This window comes from Equus quagga, chromosome 8 (assembly GCF_021613505.1).
Source record: "Equus quagga isolate Etosha38 chromosome 8, UCLA_HA_Equagga_1.0, whole genome shotgun sequence".
NCBI lineage: Eukaryota > Metazoa > Chordata > Mammalia > Perissodactyla > Equidae > Equus > Equus quagga.
In genome coordinates, this window is record NC_060274.1 from 17,918,005 (window position 1) to 17,937,111 (window position 19,107).

General features: G+C 44.3%; 1 protein-coding gene across 7 annotated transcripts in view; it reads right to left on the bottom strand.

Annotated features, from left to right (window-relative positions):
- Positions 1 to 19,107, bottom strand: part of SASH1 (SAM and SH3 domain containing 1) — a 299,791-nt gene that overhangs the window by 18,946 nt on the left and 261,738 nt on the right. For 6 of the 7 annotated variants that reach the window (XM_046670365.1, XM_046670367.1, XM_046670364.1 and 3 more), the window contains 6 exons: positions 17,172 to 17,304; positions 11,860 to 12,206; positions 6,184 to 6,258; positions 4,602 to 4,745; positions 1,561 to 1,696; positions 584 to 753 (listed from right to left, as the gene is read on the bottom strand). In XM_046670365.1, coding sequence (XP_046526321.1) covers positions 584 to 753; positions 1,561 to 1,696; positions 4,602 to 4,745; positions 6,184 to 6,258; positions 11,860 to 12,206; positions 17,172 to 17,304 — 1,005 coding nt within the window. Of the gene's footprint in view, positions 1 to 583; positions 754 to 1,560; positions 1,697 to 4,601; positions 4,746 to 6,183; positions 6,259 to 11,859; positions 12,207 to 17,171; positions 17,305 to 17,445; positions 18,052 to 19,107 lie in introns of those variants that run through there. The other variant, XM_046670371.1, reaches the window with a different exon arrangement.

Here is a 19,107-nt window from a genome sequence, read left to right on the forward strand (position 1 = left end):
GTCACCTTATGTGATCGGGGGTTTGGCAGAGGGCCAGAGAGAGCAACGCTGAAGTCCACACAGGCCTAAGGTGGCACCCTCCCCATCCTGCACCACAGGGTGAAGTGGGCCTGCAATGCCCGCCAGTGCTCATGGCTAGGTGGGCACCGGCTCTCTGAATGCCTTGCCATCATCCAGAGCTCCTACCTCCTAGAGAAAGAATTTCCCACCAATCAAACGCCAGTGGCAATCCCTGATCTGTAACTGCTTCACACATCTTGTGGAATGCCATCTGTCCCATAGGAATATCACTGATCATACAGAGAAGGCAGTAAGGTTTCTTAGCCAGAGGAAGCACAGAAACTGGAGGGTACAGGGCAACAGGAATTCTGGAAGGAAGCTGAGGTCAGAGGTCAGGGCCAGAGGGACGAGGTGGACGAGGTGCTAGCTGGTTCTGTTGTCTCCATACAGAGGAGACCAGTATATGAAGGTAGGCAAGACACCGGCCAGTATGCACCACAGTAGCCCAGCATTCGACAGCAAGGGGAAAGATCACCTCCTACAGAAGCAAGGAGCCGAGGTGTGGGGTCAGGCAGAGACACACCTTGAGCTTGAGCGAGTCCGTGTCATAGGGACTGGGCGTGAAGTCGGTGTGCACCCTGGCGCGCCCACAGAACGGGCCCCGGTAGGGGGGCTCCTCATCATCACCATCTTCCGACTTGACGCTCTCCCTGTTGCTGGTCGAGGAGTCGGTGGTACTTACTGTTTGACCACCTGCATGGGAAAAACAGAAGGAGAAGGGTGAATACACATGTTCCGCATAGCAAAGCTGACAGGCACTGAAGGGACCGCAGATTAGGAAGCCAAGGGCTGAGGAGGCCTGTCTTGAGCCACAACCATGTTAGGATGAGAGCAGGGCCCAGTTATGAGTCCAAGGAAGGATCTGAGTTTTCTGATTGCTATCCCTCATCGAGCCCCTAACTGGACAGGGAACTCCCGGAATCCAGGTGACACAGAGGCTCACTAATGGAGGACACCGCAAGCCTTAACATTCACGACCTCTCATCTGTCAGGCACACCATTTTTACTCCATCTTACAGATGAAGAAACAAACTCAGATAGGTCAAGTAACTTGCTCAAAGCCAAATGCTTTTAAAGCAGTGGATTTAAACCTGGCCTCTTACCACGGACCACTCGGCCGTCACCACCATTGGTCCTGGAGTGCTTGAATCAGTGACATTTATAATTCTCCTCTCTTCCAGAATCTCTTATTTTGTTGGTCATCTTCATGACCTTGAAGACCTGACTTATTCCCCTGCATTCTCCAGATCCTTCCTCTGAGATGCTTTTTCTATCTTCTCTGATCAAAATCCATCATACCCTCTTTTGTGCCACTGCTGTGCATCTCCCACTAAACAAATGCGACTCTAGGTGCCGTTATTTTGCGGGTCTGTCTCTGTAATAGCACCCTACGGGTAGGAACTTGGTCTTATTTATCTTTAAATTGCCTGAACCTGACGCTCAGTGAAAGTCCGATATTGACTCCAAAGGAAATCATGTACGATGATAAACGAGACGTACTCATCGAGCTCTGCCCGCTCAGAGAGCTCCGCAGACTCTCTACGGAACCTCCGGCTTTGAGCTTCGGCTTGTCCATGTGTTCGCTGTCAGGCTGTGAAGAGGGAGGGGAGCCAGGCATTCCATCGAGGCCTGAGTCCTGAAATGAGTCACAACAAAGTCAAGTTTCATCAGAGAGGACGGGTGTCATTTTGTAATTCGCAGCAATTTAGGCTTCAACTAAATTAATCAAACCTGTCTGCTTGAAATCTCTCAGAAAAATCTACCGACCTCTTAGACAAAACATTTCGCCAGAGACTCAGAGACTCTCAGCATGCTCCACAGACCAGGAATAAAGCTGGACTTCACATACAGGTCAAGTACAATACCCTAGTAACATAGTACCTGGAAGTACTATCAGATAATCTTTAACCTATTTGAAGGGAAACACTTACACTAAAAAAAAGTGTATTCCGTGCTAAAAAAGAAATGGCCACATTCCTGTCTCTGTTATACAAGTTACTGAAATTGGCTAGTAAAATACCAACTTAGGACCCAGATAGATAGTAAAAATACCATTTTTCTGTCTACAGTAAAATCTCCATATGCCACCCCAAGGTTTCAGCTTCTCTTCTGTGTTGTTAGTAAAGAGCTGTGAAGACCCTCTCGGATCAGAAAGCTGACACTGGTGACTCAGCAGTGACTTTTCACTTTTGGGGTGCCTATCATCATTCGTTTGGCTCCCCCTCATTTGCACATATCAGTACAGCATGCTCATTGGACTAGTGCTGTTATATGGACAGACAATATCACACTTCAAGAAGTTTGCCATCAGAATGGTTTACTTGCCAAAACAGAACACTGTGGCATGTTACACGGCCCCGTGAGCACAAAACCATCTAACCCAAACCTGTTATTTGCATAGTGCCGAGTCATCAGAAGGGCACTGATGGGTCCCTGCAAACATTTGAGGACAACGGCAATAGCCACTTCTGATCTAAAACACATTTGTGCTTTACATTTAAAGACAGCAAGCAAACAACCTCAAAAGCAACAATTATACATGGCAGGGCCATGACCGGGAAGTTACTGAAGCTACAAAGTATGAATTCCTGAATATATTTTCATTCCTCCTTTCAAATCGTGAAATAAGTCATCTTTCCAACTAAAATCTTTTTTTAATGTTTCTAAAAAAAAGGACATGTTTTGAAAAATAGCAATATGGAATACCGATTTCTGATACTGTATGTTCTCAAATGCTTTTAAAAATTATTAACTTATTCATCACATATTTATTGATCACCTACAAGAACAGGTACTATTCCAGGTGTTGGGCATACAGCAGAATAGAGTAGACGAAAATCCTTACCATAATGGTTAGTATATTTACTAAAAAGTTGGGGGAAAAAAAAAACTTGCAATATTAATTTTCTCTCTCCAAAAAGCATTATAATGATCACTTATTCCTTCTTTTTTTTTAATTACGTGAAATGACTGCTTTAAAAAAATGAGGACTAAGAATACAGGACTGCTATATAGTAGTAAAATTAAAGAAAAACGTTCAAAATCCCATTAAAGTTACATGCTCATGATCCATAAGGCAGAAAACCCCTAGGAAGGTAAGTTTACACAAGCTTTTAGTGGATGTTTCACAATTTAGGGGAAAAACCAGCTAAATAAAGTGCTTTAATTCATGGCGCTGCTTTCATTGGCGTGACGTCTGCTTCATAGGAGGGTGCACAGTTTGCTCCACTGCTGGGCAGAAATACAGACCGGCCATCACTCCCCAAGCCCGGAGGCACAAGAAATGAAAAGAATACGGAAAACAGTCATGGGAAGACACATCTTCTGTCTTCATGTCAGAAGTCTGTCTGGAGGCAGCCCAGACTTCCCCTCGAGGTCTAGGAAGCCAAGGCTTCTGGACCTGGGCACCCTCAGCATGCTGGATGGGTAAGTCTTTGTTGTGGGGGCTGTTACAAAATGTTCAGCAGCATCCCCATCCTCTGTCCACTAGAGGCCAGCAGCACCTACCCTACCCCACCTCACCCCAGCTGTGACTATCAAAAATGTCCCCAGTCATCATCCTTCAGTCAGTCGGGGAGCAAAATCACCGCCCCGCCCCTGGGAGAAGCACTGTCATAAACTGAGGATGTTGTGCAGGCTTTGTCAAATCACAGAGCGGGCGGCTGGCTAACTGGCGTTCAGCGATTCAGACGGGGGATGCTTGGGTTTGAGCTCACTACGTCCACCAGAGGGCAGCCGCTGAGCAGAAATGTCTGCTATTTTTATTTGTTAGATAAAGCGGCATTACTGACATATTTCAAGCAGACAAGCAGCTCATACACAGGTACTTCAACAGACTACAAAATGAATACCATACAGGAGCAGACTGTTTTGAAAATCTAACGGTCAAAATTACCTCAGGGCCCAGCTCTCCAAGGGTTTTATTCCTCCACCCATACAATTAAGTCAGAAGCTAACCATGTTTCAAGCGACGAAATTATAGAACTGGGCGGACAGCAATTCTGTGATGTTTTAATGGCTACCCATAGGGCCAGTCAGTGAAAACACCCCCAGGAAACTTGACTATGGAAGCCCTGTATCCAGGAAGCGCTCTCTGAGTTGACTTCTCAGACTTGCCACGTGCTTCTAGAACAACTTCCACGACCTTTGAAAAGTCTGCTAAGAAAACTTGAGTGTCTTTTTTTGGTTTGATTTGGGTGACATCCATTTTGTAGCAAGGACTATTTTAGAAAATAAAATCCTTCCTTCGTGTTCAAAGTTTCAGTGCTTATTAGACTAAAGAAGAATCATTTCTTTGCACGTCTGTGTTTTCTCTCATCTGGACACAGAAGGCAGGGCCTGCGTCTCGTATTCCCAGCATAAAGCACAGTGCCAGGACACCCTAAGTGCCTAATAAACGTTGGTTGCACTGAATGTTTGTCGACATGAACTAAACATGCCAATGAGCGTTTTTAGCACCATATAAATCTCGGACTGATCATCCTTGGCCGCCCGTATCATCAGGAGGAACCACGGGGCCTTTCTGCTGGGTAGTCACATACCTGTTCAGAGACAGAGCTGCTGTATTTTTTAGACATTCTCTTCCTCATTGTCTCTTTCACCGATTTCACCTTTTTTCCAAGAGAGATGCGGGAGGCAGTTGGCGATTTAATTACTTCTTTGTACACAAAATCTCCTTCTTTACCCTGTGAGACAAAATGTTGTAAGTACCTTTAATCACAGAAAATGAAGCCCCCAAACAGGCTTTATTTTTTAAGCCATCAGTGTTCTACTTCTCAGAAAAATATTGGCATCCTCCAGGATCTTGAAATTTTTCCTATGTTAACTCAGTGCTGTGCTATTTATCTTTTTAATTAAAAATTAAAACCTATGGTGCTTTTATTTGATTGTTTAAAGTGGGACATGAGTCATTTCTTGTGTTATTCAATGTTAGGACATTCTTCCGCTGATAGACTTATTTCTACCATTTTAAATACCCAAGGGGATTGTATTTAATCATTAAAGAGTGATTTAGATGAATCAGTGTTCACATAATCCTAGGAGTAGGGAGGAAGAGAAGGACAATACTACTGAATTATTCTAGGAAGGTGGTAAGAACGAAATGGAAAAGGCTCAGTCATGGTAAGTCCAGCATCTGATCGGATTTATAACCATACAGCTTAGTGTGGTCAACTGCTCAGAGTGTGTAAATTTCCTTTTCGGAACCTGGTAAACTGTGGTCACCTCTCATTCTATTCCGCATTGGAAAAGACCCAACTTCTCCATGAGAAAAGAAAAAATATCATGCTTTCTCTCATTTTTAAAAGATTGACTACATAAAATTATTGGTTTACGAATCAATAAAATTTGATATCCTAATAAAATAGTTTTATTCTTCCAGAAATTCTCAACACTTCAAAAATCACAGCTGGCACAGGATCACAACAAATAGAATGCATGGAATCTTAATTTCACAGTTTCATGACAAGATGCTCAAGAGGAAAACTAAACTGTATGTAAAAACACACCTACAACTCTGGGGCCTCAGGAAGTAAACCTTAGGGAGCAAAAGTTGTCACCACAGGGTGGCCTGTCCCCAGACTGGGATCCAGAAGCAAGAACCTTGGCCCTGAGGGGTCTAGTTTTTTTGGCCCCAAGGAGACTGGGTTCATTCTAAGATCAAGGCTTAGTATAGAGCTATGCACTTGGCTTATGGTGAGGCGGTTTTCAGAAATGCTGGCCCTTGGTACCTGAAGCACAGGGCTCCATCCTGTTGCACGACCTGTGTGTAGTAGCCATGTGCACTTGAAACTAGCGTGAACAAAAAGTACGTGTGCACAAATGACTGGGACTGCAGAAGCCACACTCATCTGGATTTGTGACTTGAAGAAAACTGGAAACAAAGGCATTAAAGGAACAGCTACTACGAGGAGAGAGACGGAGGCCAGAGGTGCTCGTCGTCCAATCCACGTGGAACAGTGAAGAGCCTTTAAGATGGGTGGGATAGGGTTTCTTTCCCCTACCATTCAGGACCACCGAGGAAAAGGTTACTCGCTATCAATGGTCAGAGACACTAAATGTGAAACTATGTCAACCACGTTGCTTGAATCCAAACCTTTTGCTTTTCCTCTGATGTATACTCACCATTGGGTCAGAATTATTGCTGCCAATGTGCAGAGAACGATTCGTCAGGTCAAACCCTCCAAAACTGCAGGTTCTCTGTGGAAGGAGAGGGCAGGGCAGGAATAACCCAGTTAGGCTTCCGTCAGCCCGCAGCGCACCAGCCCAACACACTGCCCGTTTGCAGGACATCACCGAATCACAAATGTGTTACAGGATGAATGGAGGAAACGAGAAATGATGAGGAAAAAAATACATGACTCATGTTTTAGGGAAACTTGACTCATTTTGCCCTTCCACAGGCCACTGGGACTGCGCCTACATCAGACGTCCAGAATCTCCTTAATGTGTAAAATCCAACTGGTTAAAAAAAAAATTCAACACTACAAAAAGTCCACGTGTGAAGTGCTGTAAATTTCCCTGTCTCTTAGCAACAGAATTTCCCCTCCAGGCCCCCTAACATCAGCTGCATACAATGTGATGATGCGGGACTATGTATTGGGGGTCCTGTGCTCAGAGGGGTCCTGTGGGCCCAGGTCTGTGAGCCTATGCACAGCTCTGCCACTGACAGCAGGCGTCTCTGATGGACCCGTTTCGTTTAAATCTCTGAGAAGGGGTAAAAGGTTATGTTGACAGTAGTCCAACCAGGCCAAGAGGATTACTCACTCATTGCTTCTCTGACCTAGTCAAAAATGCTGATAACTTTCCCATCTAACTGCCCAACTTAATGAATTACGACTTTTTTCTCAGAGTGTATGAAGTGCAGACACCACATCTGCCCAGAAAAAAAAAGGTTGATTCAGTGACTGCCTTTGACCATACTCGTGAATTTCGGTAGGAAAAACACGGATGCTGTCAAAAATGAAGACTTTACTGTCTTGTCAGTTGCTTTCAAACTTTATGGAATTGCTTCTACTTCAGTGATTTTATATTTCAGAACTTGGTTTGAATTCTCTGTTGTTTTTCTAGCCAAAAGTACTCAACGACCACCACCGCCCTCCCCCCCAAAAAAATCTGGAAGGAAAAAGAGATACTCAAAGCACGTTATTTTTGTTACAACTGATTATCTTTTTAAACAATTAGTAATAAAAGATGAATAGCAGGTTTGAGTTCCGATATTTTATATGACCTGTTTCTCAGAGAACTCTAGTTAGTGGCTATTAAGTGGAAGAAATGAACAGAGAAGCACAATGTATACCATGAACATTGCTTATTTAAAATAAATATACCTTGTATATAATAATTAACTGAATCGAGAAAGTAGGAACATTCAGGAAGGAAAATGACTAGGTTTCTGGAACCACACAGATTGTCCTGGTTCTGCCCACTTCCCTGCTGTGTGACCAGAGGTCAAGTATTTAAACTTTCTGAGTTTTGGTTTCTTTACCTGGTAAAACACTATCTATATCACGTATTTGAAGACTTCTAGCACGCTGCCTGGCATCAAGCAGACACTCCATGCATATTGGTTTCTTCCATTGCTTTTCATTTGGGCTACACTGAGAATTCAGTAGCTTGTCCTGACAATTTTAAGACTGAAGTTTAAGCTTAATCAACATTCCGAATTTGTAAATGAAAGACTGGAGTTTAGTTCTGGGCCTTACATTCTGGGTGCTACAACTGTAAAATGAGAGCATCCCAGGAATGGGCCAAAAAGTGGAGCTGGCAGGTGTGGCAGAGGGAAGGCCAGGAGGATGCAGAAGTATTACAGGAAGCATTTCGAGATAACCAGCATTCAGGATGTCACACAACTGTTTTTCTCCGTCACCAAAGCTGCTATTGCTGTTTTAAATAATCTACTATGGACATGATTTCCAGTGCACATTACTCTAATTTTTCATTAAATATCAATGGGCAATCTGATTTCCCTTACAGTCAACTTCAGTAGACCTACACCTGTTTTATAGAAAGAGAAAGGCCTCTTTATGCAAAAACACCCATCAAACCCCCTAACGTGGCAGGCAATGTCACAACCATCTCTTTTAACACTGACTTTCCCTTTCCAGCTAAGGCCAAATAGATTTTCTCATTTTCGCAGAGATTTGCCTCTAGTTCCTTTCCTGTGACTCAGGGCTTCAGACACAGTATGGTGCCCAGATGCCTCATCATTTTATGGCTTTGCATTTCCCTGCTTTAAATTCCAGCACAACTGCAACACTGGAGCTTAGCACGTTATTTCTCATGCATATGAAAGAACTGACAAAGAATTTATGTGGAAACTATAACTGCAATAAATTAGAAGCTCATTTATGTCTTCAGATGCCTGCTGTATTCATTTATTCCTAAAATAAAAAGCTTAAAGAGTGAACTGGTTTTCTTAACTAGCAACTAAAACCTCTCCCAGTGACATGCTACCTGGACCTGGGTTCTTCTTTACCAGTGGAGGAGGGACAAAGTATCTAACAATAAATATTGCTTGAACTCATCCTCAACTTTTTCTTTAATACAAGTACTTCTCGAAGTAGCGTGCCTTCAACAGAGAAAACAGACTGTAAGGGAATAGCGAAAGAAAGCAAATCCATCCTTGACTTTGGTGGTCTACAGAAATGAAGCCCAAATGAGGATTTTTTAGGTTCATACATCTCCTGTACAGAGAATTAAAAGAAGATTTTAGATAGATGCTTGTGGATGAGGAGAGCCAGTCAATGGAATGGTCATGCGGTTGAAAACATGTTTTGGGGGGAGTTGAATTTTAAAAATAGACAAAATCCCAAAATGTCATGCATGTCTGCTCCCCCAAACAAAAACTGAATGACCAAATGAAGAGCAAGACAAATGACCATTTCCAGTGAGCACAAAGCATTATCATTTCCCTGAGGTTTCATCAAGCAAATATGGCACTTTTTGAAAGACAAAAAGATCAAGATTTAAGATTAAAGGAAACTGTGCACTTTTAGATAAAATGAAGGAGATACATGATAAGAAGAATGGAAGGCACTTTTAAAGTAAACCAAGCAAAGAAATTATCTTAATTTCTTTTAAAAAAAAAGGAAAAAACAAGCTCTTTCTGTTGTTAAAACACTCATCTACCCTTACGTTCTCTAAATAATTAGAAAATTAAATTTTGTTTTCCTGATTGTACAATTATACTTACAATAAAAAGTCTGTAAAATTTCTAGTTTAGCACTGAACGTATATTTCAGCATGTATTAAAACTGTCCAAACTACCGCAAGCTCAGAGTATCTTAAAAATATCCAGCCTCAGGCTGATACTTGAAGATTATATATCGCCACCATTTCTGGGGGAAAAACAGATTGGTCCTTGAACAAGCTTGCCTAGATGTCCACACTCAGTGTTAATGAAGAATTTATCACTGGCCCATAATGTTAGTAAATAGCACAGAACTTAGAAAAATAACTTCTAAAGAGAAAGTCCTGATGAAGTTATATTATTAATCTGGCAATAAATAATATGAGGGGCACAGGAGCAACTCAAGGGCCTCAATTTAAAAAAAGGCTCAGTATTATATCGTTTAAACTCCTGGAGATGAGGCATCAGTGAACAGAGAAGAGACAGATCTGCTCTATCGAGGTCACGTCAAAAGGTATAGAGGCAGTGAACTGGGCAGAACACTTTTGAAGGCAAAAAATAAACTATCCTGGGCCAGCCCCAGTGGCCTGGTGGTTAAGTCCGGCACACTCCGCTTCGGTGGCCTGGGTTCGCTTCCCGGAGCGGACCTACACCACTCATTCATCAGTGGCCATGCTCTGATGGCAGCTCACATACAAAAAATAGAGGAAGATTGGCAACAGATGTTAGCTCAGGGCCAAATCTTCCTCAGCATTAAACAAATAAATAAATGAATAAAATTATACCAAGATTGCTTAGCCACAGATATTTTACAAAAGACCTGGGGGTCAGAACTGAATCAGTGAGAAAGAGAATTCTGCTATTTTATAACAAAAACATAACCCAATCAAAACTGTTGCCATGATGTAGAAAGAAGCAGAAGGAAAGTTGTTACTAATAGTATTAAAAGTGTTGCAAGATTTACATGAAGGTGAAAAGAGAGAAAATAAGACCTAGCAAGAAAGTCAGTACATGTGGGAATATTTGGAAAACCTCAGGGCTAAGATGACCCTAATGATCCTTTCAGAACAAAGAAAGTCATTTTAAGGATGACATTGATCAACCAGTGTCCATTTCCACAAAAGCAGAACTTGACTGAATGAATTTAAATTACAGTAATTGTCTGGGGAAGAACATCTTACTCGTGAAGCTGAAGGACTCTGGGAAAACGCCCCACCATGGGCTGCAGTGCAGTCTACTGCTTCAGATCTTTACAAGGAGACACAGCCAGCAGTCCGGAGGGGTTTACGCAGGGCACAGCAGGGCGAGCAAGCCCACAGAGCCTCCTCGCTCGGCACCATGTTATATGGGCTACTGTACAAGCCAAAAGTTGGGTGGGAATTTCAGAGGGAAAATACCTACATTCTCAAGTTCAATATAAATCATGGCCTGAAAACAAATTTTACGAGGCCTCTAATAATTCAATAATAAAATCGAAAAACATTTCTTTATTTGAAAGTAAGTACTTTATTCCTTGCTATGTATAGAAGAATCTATGGGGCAGTGGAAAACATTTTTAAATGTTGATCCCTTTGTTTAAAAAAATAAGAACATCCAATGTATTTAAGTAAAACAAGAGATGTTTTCCCTAGGTTTTTTTTTTTTTCCTTTTAGATTCAAGAAATTCCCGTGTGCCCCCAGTAATAAAAGAAATATACATTACAATGTTTTCTCAAATCACCAAATCGGTGATTATGATGACGGCAATCTTTCTGTGAGCTAGTTCCTATTGTTTTAATTAAGCGAAAGAATAAGCATCTCTTTTAGGGGCGAAACGTCCTTCTGTTTTGAATCAGCTTCTCTGAGGTCAAGTGACAATGGGATGGCTGAGGATCAGGGCAGCCACTCCCAGAAGGAGGTCAAACCCTGAACAGCCCTTCTCTGGATCAGCCTCAAAGTGTAGTTTTAATTAAAAATCAAACAGCTTCAACTGGCAAGAGGACAAATGGGAAAGAAGGAAAAGCCATCACTACATGAAAGGAGAGTTAGAAATTCGAGGTGATGGTGGAATGGACCCTGAAGGCATGAAGTTATGAGCAGAAGAGGAGGAGGATGCGAGGCTCCACGGAAGAAAGGCCATACGCTTGACTGCACCTCACAGAAATGACAAGGCTGCCCTCATGACCATCTCTGGGACTCACAGACTTCTGGTGGATTCTCAAGAGCACCCTTTTAGTACAGCGGTCGACCGTGGCGGCCCACTTCCTCTTTGCCTCCTCATCCTCCTCCAGCAAGCAACGCCTCAGGTCCTGTTTCTCAGCCCTGCTCAGGGTCCTGTCTGAGGCAGGACGCACTAGCTGGGTCAGGTTCAGGTGGCTGTACAGGCTCCGCTCCACCACGTAGGTGATATTGAACTCGCTGACCGAGGGGCGCCCGCGCACCCTCCTGCTGGGGATGCTGCAGCTCCCGCCCACTTTGGGTTTCTGCCGGAGCAGCTGCAGGTCACAGGTCGTGCTGTTAACTCCTTTTCTGGAGGGACGCTGGCAGAGAAAAGCTCGGGAACACGAATAATTAGGATCCGTTTTCTTCAAGCGGATTTGCTTCCGGACACTCTGAAGCTCCTCCAGAGACACTAGCAGGTGGTGCCTACGATGGTGGGTGTCACAGAAGCAAATACCATCTGTACTTACCCCGTGGCTCAGGGACCCGAGACTCTTCTTCATCTCCCCCTCCGTGAGCGAGCGGGAAACCTTCTGGGCCTTTTCTTCTTCTGGATAAGAGAAGAACGTCCCCATCTTCTTGGGGGGCTTAATCAGGCCCCGACTCTCTCCTTTGCTGAAGGTTTTGACCAACTTCCGGCCAGCTCCCCAGGTATCCAGGCTGCTAGATGATGGGGAAGTGGTGAGCGAGTCTGAATCATCTTCCGGGGGTTTCTCAGCAGAGCCATCAAAGAAAAATGGCTTCTTGTGCACTCCAGAGTAAAGGGCGGACCTTTCATCCACGACCGGGGCGTTCTCAAACACATGTTCCTCCCCGCCTGGAGGGGAATCAACAGACACGTTCATGGTCTCCTGCACATTTACCCTTGAATTCTCTCACAGACCTTCTTTACGCCCCCCACCCCGCCAAAAATAAGCCAGCCCACGCAGAAACCACAGTGATGTCCCCCAGCCCCATACCACTTACTCTCTTCATAAACCCAGCTCCCACTGAAATAAATGCATATACAAAAGAAAATAATCAAACTGTGCAAATGCATGGTTTCACACAAGCTTAATGTTAAAAGGTTTCGGATGTGTTTTCCTCTCCTTTAAGTATCTTTGTAGACCAAACACTTTAACAGACCTATTAAAAATGCCATTTGCAACACTGAAGCCAGTCATTATCACGATATTCCTTAGCATCTAATGATAATGGTCCTTCCCAGTTTGTCGGTGCAATCCTCAGAAGCTAGGAAGCAGGATTTTTCCCCTTCCAAAAGGCCCTCTATTGAGTCTGGGGGGCTTTTTAGAGTCAGAGTGTGATGAATGTCATGTGGCTGATGGTGGGTTTTTTTATTGGTACCTGTGCCATTTAAGTAATTAAATCACCAAGGCAGTCTGGGTGCAGAAACACCATAAAGAGTTGTAGCTTGCAAATGCCACGGACAAACGGTCCCCCGTTGACAGGCCAAACACAAAAAGTTAGGGAACTGGGTGATCCCAGCCAGACATCCCATCAACTCAGGCCCTGCTAAGAAGCAGCAGGGGCATTTAAGGGCCTGAACACGTAGGTAGCCCCAGAGAGCGTCCCACTTCGTTGCAAGGACCCAGCTCTCGAAGCCTTTGCTGGAGCCAGGTATCGAGCCACGCCCGCCAGAGCCCAGTGGAAAGCTATGGCCTCGCTGGCAGGAAAACCGAGTTCTTTCCTGCATGTGTTATGTGAACAGATGTGCGGAAAGAAGTAGGTCAAACTGTGGGTGTAGTGATCCTAACTGGCTGTGTCCCTCTAATTATAAGGAAATTTCTGAGCTTCGCAGCTTTCCACCAGCTTAACTGTGAAGAGGAAAAAATACAAAGTTCTTTGGAACAGAGGGATGGCACTAAATATACCAGCTGGGACGAGGGTGCCAGTGCGTGGCTGAATGTCAGAGATAAAGGGAGGGATAGAGGGAGAAAGGTGAGCAGATTGGTAGGAGCCCTTTAAAGTTCCAGAAGTTTCTTACTTTCCCAACTCATGGGAATGACAGCTACAAATTTAAAGGAAAAAAAGAACCTCTGCTATTAACTACAACCCAAGATTGGCTCTGATGTCGAGGAGAGGGCAGTGGGGAGGCAGATTCAGAACCAGCTCCAGTCTCAAGTTTTCCATAATCTGCAGCACAAATACATTTGCTCAAGAATTATTCCCCGATTCTTCAGGAGAGTTTCAAAGCAGGGTCTAGGGCTCCGACAGCAATTCACCAGATCAGAGGCAGTGTGTGATTAGCATGGAAGTTTCTTGCTCCTTCCTCAGGGCACCTGAGTAATAAGGTGTAGAGGCCAAGGGTCCTTATGTTGTTGGAAGTAAAAATGGCAACCTCTTCTGGATGCAGTGTACCCTCCACTTCCAGAAAGAATGATGGGGCCACGACGAGAGGCACAGCCTGGTGGCAGAGGCAGTCCAACAGCGGACTTCTCTATAAAAGTCATCCAATCACAGGGTCATGGCTTCACATTTAGCCCAGGTGTCCACAAGGGTGTGCAAAGGCCTTATCTACCCACAGTCCTAAGGGGCTTTGGGGAAGTCAGCTGGGGGCGACTGGATATCTTAAAGACCTGTCACTCGGCAGTGGTCTAGAAATTTTCTGGACTCCGTATTTATGACTGTCATCAGAGATTCCGACACTTCCGTGTCACATGAGTTTGGAACCAGCTGGTGCACACATGTCCAGGACATTATGCAGCTCCACTTCCTGGTTCTGGAAAGTCAGCATCTGGTAGGGAGTTGCAGGAAATGGGGCAAATGCTTCCAAAGTGGCCGCATTAGCCTGTGCTGAGGGCCGGCCTCATGCGGTATAGACTCCTCTGTCTGGGCCTGACCCAAGGCCTGAAATCTCAGCCTTCACTTGATTTCTTGGGTTTAGAGCATTACTTCTCCCATGCTCCTCCAACCTGAAAGTACAATTGTCCTATGGGGAGAATGACAATCAAGATGGGCTCACTCCATCATCATTTGGAGTAATTTGCTTCACCCAGTGGCCTTTATCTATCTCATTCAGCTGAGATCGGAATACAAAAGGAAAGTGGATTTCGACAGGAGGAGGGGTAGGATATGGGATGACTTCTTGCCAAGAACACAGATGTATGCTCTAGATTCCAGCCCCCTGGCTGGGCCACTCACCATCTCCACAACTTTAATTACTTCATCTCTCTGAGTCTGTTTCCTCACCTGCAATAATGCCTACCTGCCTTAGTAAGACCTACTACCGGGCTATTGAGAGAGTAAAATTAAATGAAGAGAGGCATGTGAAGGTAACTTATAAGCTGAAAAGCACTGTACAAAAGCCAATGATTCATTATCGGGTTACAGATGTGCTGGAACAACGAGGGGAGGGGGCGGGGGCAGTGTGAAGACCCAGGATGCAGAGAAGTCAAGCTGCCCAGACTTAATTCTGGAACTTGTGCCAGCTGGCTCGGTGCTCTTGAGTAAATTATTTCACCTCTTGGTGTCTTAGTGTGCTCATTTGTGGAATGAGGATGGTATTAACGCCCGCCTCTAGTGGCTATTCTGAGGATGACATATTAAAAGAAACAAAATCTAAAGTGTTTACCACAGTGCCTGGCACACAGGATGCTCTCAGTAAATATTCAGACAACCGAGTACAGGCACAGGCATGCACGTCTAAAGGATGGAATCCTTGAAGGTTCGGGGGCAAAGGAAAGGGGTTACTGGGAGGATGAATCTTCCTGCTCTGCAGAAGCAGGGACCCAGGTGGCTAGGTACCAGTTCTTTTGCCAGTGAGGAAGCTCAGAGAATTCTATTCTGTGGGGGCTGGAGGCAGTTCTAGACTAGCAGGTGTTGGGGGGCAGCCCGAGTGGATGCCCTGAGCTGCACGCACCCTCCTTGAGCCTCTTCCGGTGACATCGACAGGCCCGGTCAGTGGCACCCCAGCCCCACAAGTCGTCAGACACTAGGGGTGTAACTTGGACCTCAGTTCACCAAATCCATCTTCCATCTGTGAAACCTGACTCCTCCCCAGCTGAATTACAGTTCAGAGCTAGAAGTCCATGGAGTGATTACTTTTTACCCTAGAACTACCTCTTTTCGTATACTTTTCCTTTTTTTCAACTATGTCTCTCATAGACCATTGAATTGATTTATTCTGACATAAATAAGCGAATTTGAATATTTCTGTATTTTGCAAATGTTCTTCTAGTGGAAAGGCTGTCTCAACACACATGACTGTCACATATGAAGGGACTCCCGGGTGGCAGACCCAGTACTAGGTACTTCACCCATTTTATCTGGTTTATGGACAAGACCCACCATCTATTCACGATATTTGAGATTTAATTTTGGCAAGTGTGCATGAGGTTTGCTTTAAAATGTGGTGCCCCCAAGGCTGAATGATGGCAATTCCATATGGTTCTCGTTAATATTATCCACTCACACTGTGTGTGTGATTTCAGCAAGAGCTGACACGATGAGAGGAAACCAGGCTACATTCTGTACTGGGAAGACCAGGACTGACAGGCAGGTGTTAAACATCCAAATGTAAAACCAGATCACATCCAACCAAAGACAGAGTTACCAGGCAGAAGGACACCCAAATGGAACCCTGGGATTAAACACACTCTAAGTTGATGACACTGGCTATAAAGCAGATCTCTCTGTCTCTCTCTCTCTCCCCTCTTTTCTTTTCTCTTTTAATCTCTGCTCTCTCACAATAACCTCCTCACCTTCAATATTCTTCTAGGGAATTTAAACTGATACATGATTATAACAAACAAAAATAAAAAAAAAAAACAGCAACAGTAACAACAGGAAACCCTTATCTATGCAAAGAAGGGGAAATTCAGTTCCCTCCAAGGCTTGATTTACACACGGCAAAAAAGCCTCCACAATGATAATTTTTCAGTCTACATGTTAAAATCTTCAAATTCCTCACAATGTACATATGACATTTTAACAAGTAATATGCTTTCTTAAAAAAAAAAAAGACATATTCTTTCCAGTATTTTTTCCAATTCACTCATTGATTGCCAAACAGGAAATCTTATTCTTTTATTTTCTCTTTTTGGGAGAATTTTACAGGATGCTGCGAATGCACATTACAAACAGTAAGAAAGACGAACAGGGTGGAGACTTGAACTGTCATAATTACTTCAATGGTAAACTATTCAGTGCAAGAAATCTAAGTTCATGGCCCTTTTCACATGATTGCTTCATCTGACAAGTGGCTTAGCAGCAATACAGGCCTCAAAGATCCACTCAGAATGGAAGGTCCTTAAAGTCCCATTTGAATTGAGACTTGAGACTGTTTATAAGAAGAACAGATCATCCAAAAGGATGATCCAAAAGGATATTAGAGATCCAAATGGATGTTAAGTGCCTCCATTCTTAGCTCTTTGTTTAAAGTGGATGTATATCAAATTTGGACTATATTCACTGGGCTGAAACCATTGTCCTTTTCGGGGCAGAGGCATACACTGAGGGGAAGTTATAATAAGAGTTTGTATGAAATGGTATAAGCTCAAAATGAAAGCTGTACCACACCCTGAGAAGATTTATTGTCACATACTAGTCATCTCCCATCTTTGTAATATTTAAGTTCCTAAGCCCCTGTAATGCTGGATCCCAGGATCCTTCATTCCATCACGTGCTGAGCGTTACCCGGCTAGCATGCAGCCCCAATTCTCTCTCTGCCAGCCCAGCTAGAACTCAATCTATTTCCCCATTTGAAATCATAATCTTTTTCCACTGACAAATGGACCCCCAATGCTTTACTTTGGAACAACCAGAGTGGAGTTTGCTTTTTTACCTTCAGTGCTGGGCTTTTTCATTTCTTCCACCCTGATGAGTTTCTTTCTCACTCTGCGAGTGGAGTTTACCAGCTTGTGTAACCTCTTAAACTTCACCGACTCCTCGGTTTCATCATCTGATTGTTCTCTTGACTGGCAAAGAAACAAAGGAAAAGTTAATCAGATAATTGCTCCAGAGCTTGGCTCTTGCAGGCGGGTGCAGCCCAGCCTCACTGCCAGCTGAACTTGGGGCATCAACAAATCTCGCCAACAGGTTCACGAAGCTCCACCTACCATGTTAAGGTCTAATTCAGTGGCGAATCAGATCCTGGGCAACACAACACACACCCTTGCCCTTGCCGGGCATGTGGTGCATTTGTCTCAACTACTTCCCTGTCCTCTTTCGGGAGAACTCCGGCAGGACTCGGTCCAAGGCTGGCCCTGTTATTCCAGTTACTCCGCTGAGGTTTGGGTCGGGCTCTCATCTGTCGGGCCCATCAGGACTTGCAGTTTAACGTGGTCATCAACTACTTCTCCAAACCAAAACTCTGTTGACTTGTTCCAGTCCTCCCCGAAAATCAAAAACAGCAGGGCAGGAAAAGGGAAGAGATGCAAAAAGCCGCCTCCTACCCCATTTGTTAGGAGCGTCTGCCACATCTCAGCCATCCCTTCCGCCTCTCCCAGCTCTTTCCGAGAGCTCGCAAGGCGCACGCGAGGACAGACCCTGCATTCCTCCAAGAGGGACAAGGGAAAAAGCTGACCTTTTCAGCCATACAGTGCAGTCCATATTCCCCAGCATCCCATTTCGTTTTGCAACGACTCAAGTATGCTCAGCCCAGCTGTTTTCCCTCAAGTATCCAACATTACAGAGAGAGAGAAAAAAAACTTCTCTGCAGCAGTGACCCAAGCGAGAAACAATCCATTCCTTGTGAACAAAATGAGGCTTTCGCTTCCAAGTCAGCTCCAACATTCAACATGCAGCTTCCTCTGTTTTATCTGTTCAAAATGTGCAAACGGGGGTGCTGCACGGGCCGGGTGCTCGGGCATCCTGGGAGTGCAGAGCCCGGCAGAGTGCGCAGCCTCAGCACTCCCCAGCCTGTGAGCAACTCCAGCTAATCCTGCACATCCTGGCAACAGCCTTCTCTCCATTTCCTCAAACCTGGTTCCCTGAAGGAGGAGGGAGAGAAACGCCACAAACGGGAACACAAAACAAAAACAAACCACATCGTTGAGTCTAAATATGGAGACTTCCCCCCAAGAAATGCTCTCATGAATCCCAATTTCATAGACAGTAAAAGAGGCAAGCAAGAGTCGGCAGAAAACAGTTCAAGAGGAAACAAGGTAGAAATTATATTAATTATTTAGGCATAAAAATGGTGCATGGTGCCAGTCCACAAATTATTTCTGTGGCACCACGGCACTAGGTGAGGGATAAATGCAACGCATTTCCTGGCCTCTGGCCTCACCCTGGAGCCCCCAGCATGCAGCCATTGCACTTCCTCCCTGCATGACCATAAGCAAATCATTCACCCGCTGAAGAATAATTATGATAACCCATAAATGGCAAGTCATTAGGACAGGGGTATTTCTCAGCCTTTCCTTCTGAAAAGTATATCCAATTTCTCTAAATTCCTAGAGGGAATGTTGCATACACATTTCAGAATTAAAGTTGACTACTGGTTACCTGGTAATGAAGAACAGAAATTGGACCCCCAGGAGACGGGGGAAAGAGGATAAATTGTATGCTGACAGAGGACTTAATGTGTTTGGTCTAAAACTTAAAATGTAACAAATTACAATGAAATAAGTAGAGCTCCTACTACATACTCTGGTTTGAGTTTTATTTTTGCTTGGTTGAATTGTTGATGTGTGATGAGATGGTCGGAGTGGTAAACCAGAGGAATGAGAAGAACTCGGTTAACCCTCGTTCTGGGTAATCGGCACCTGAACCCAACC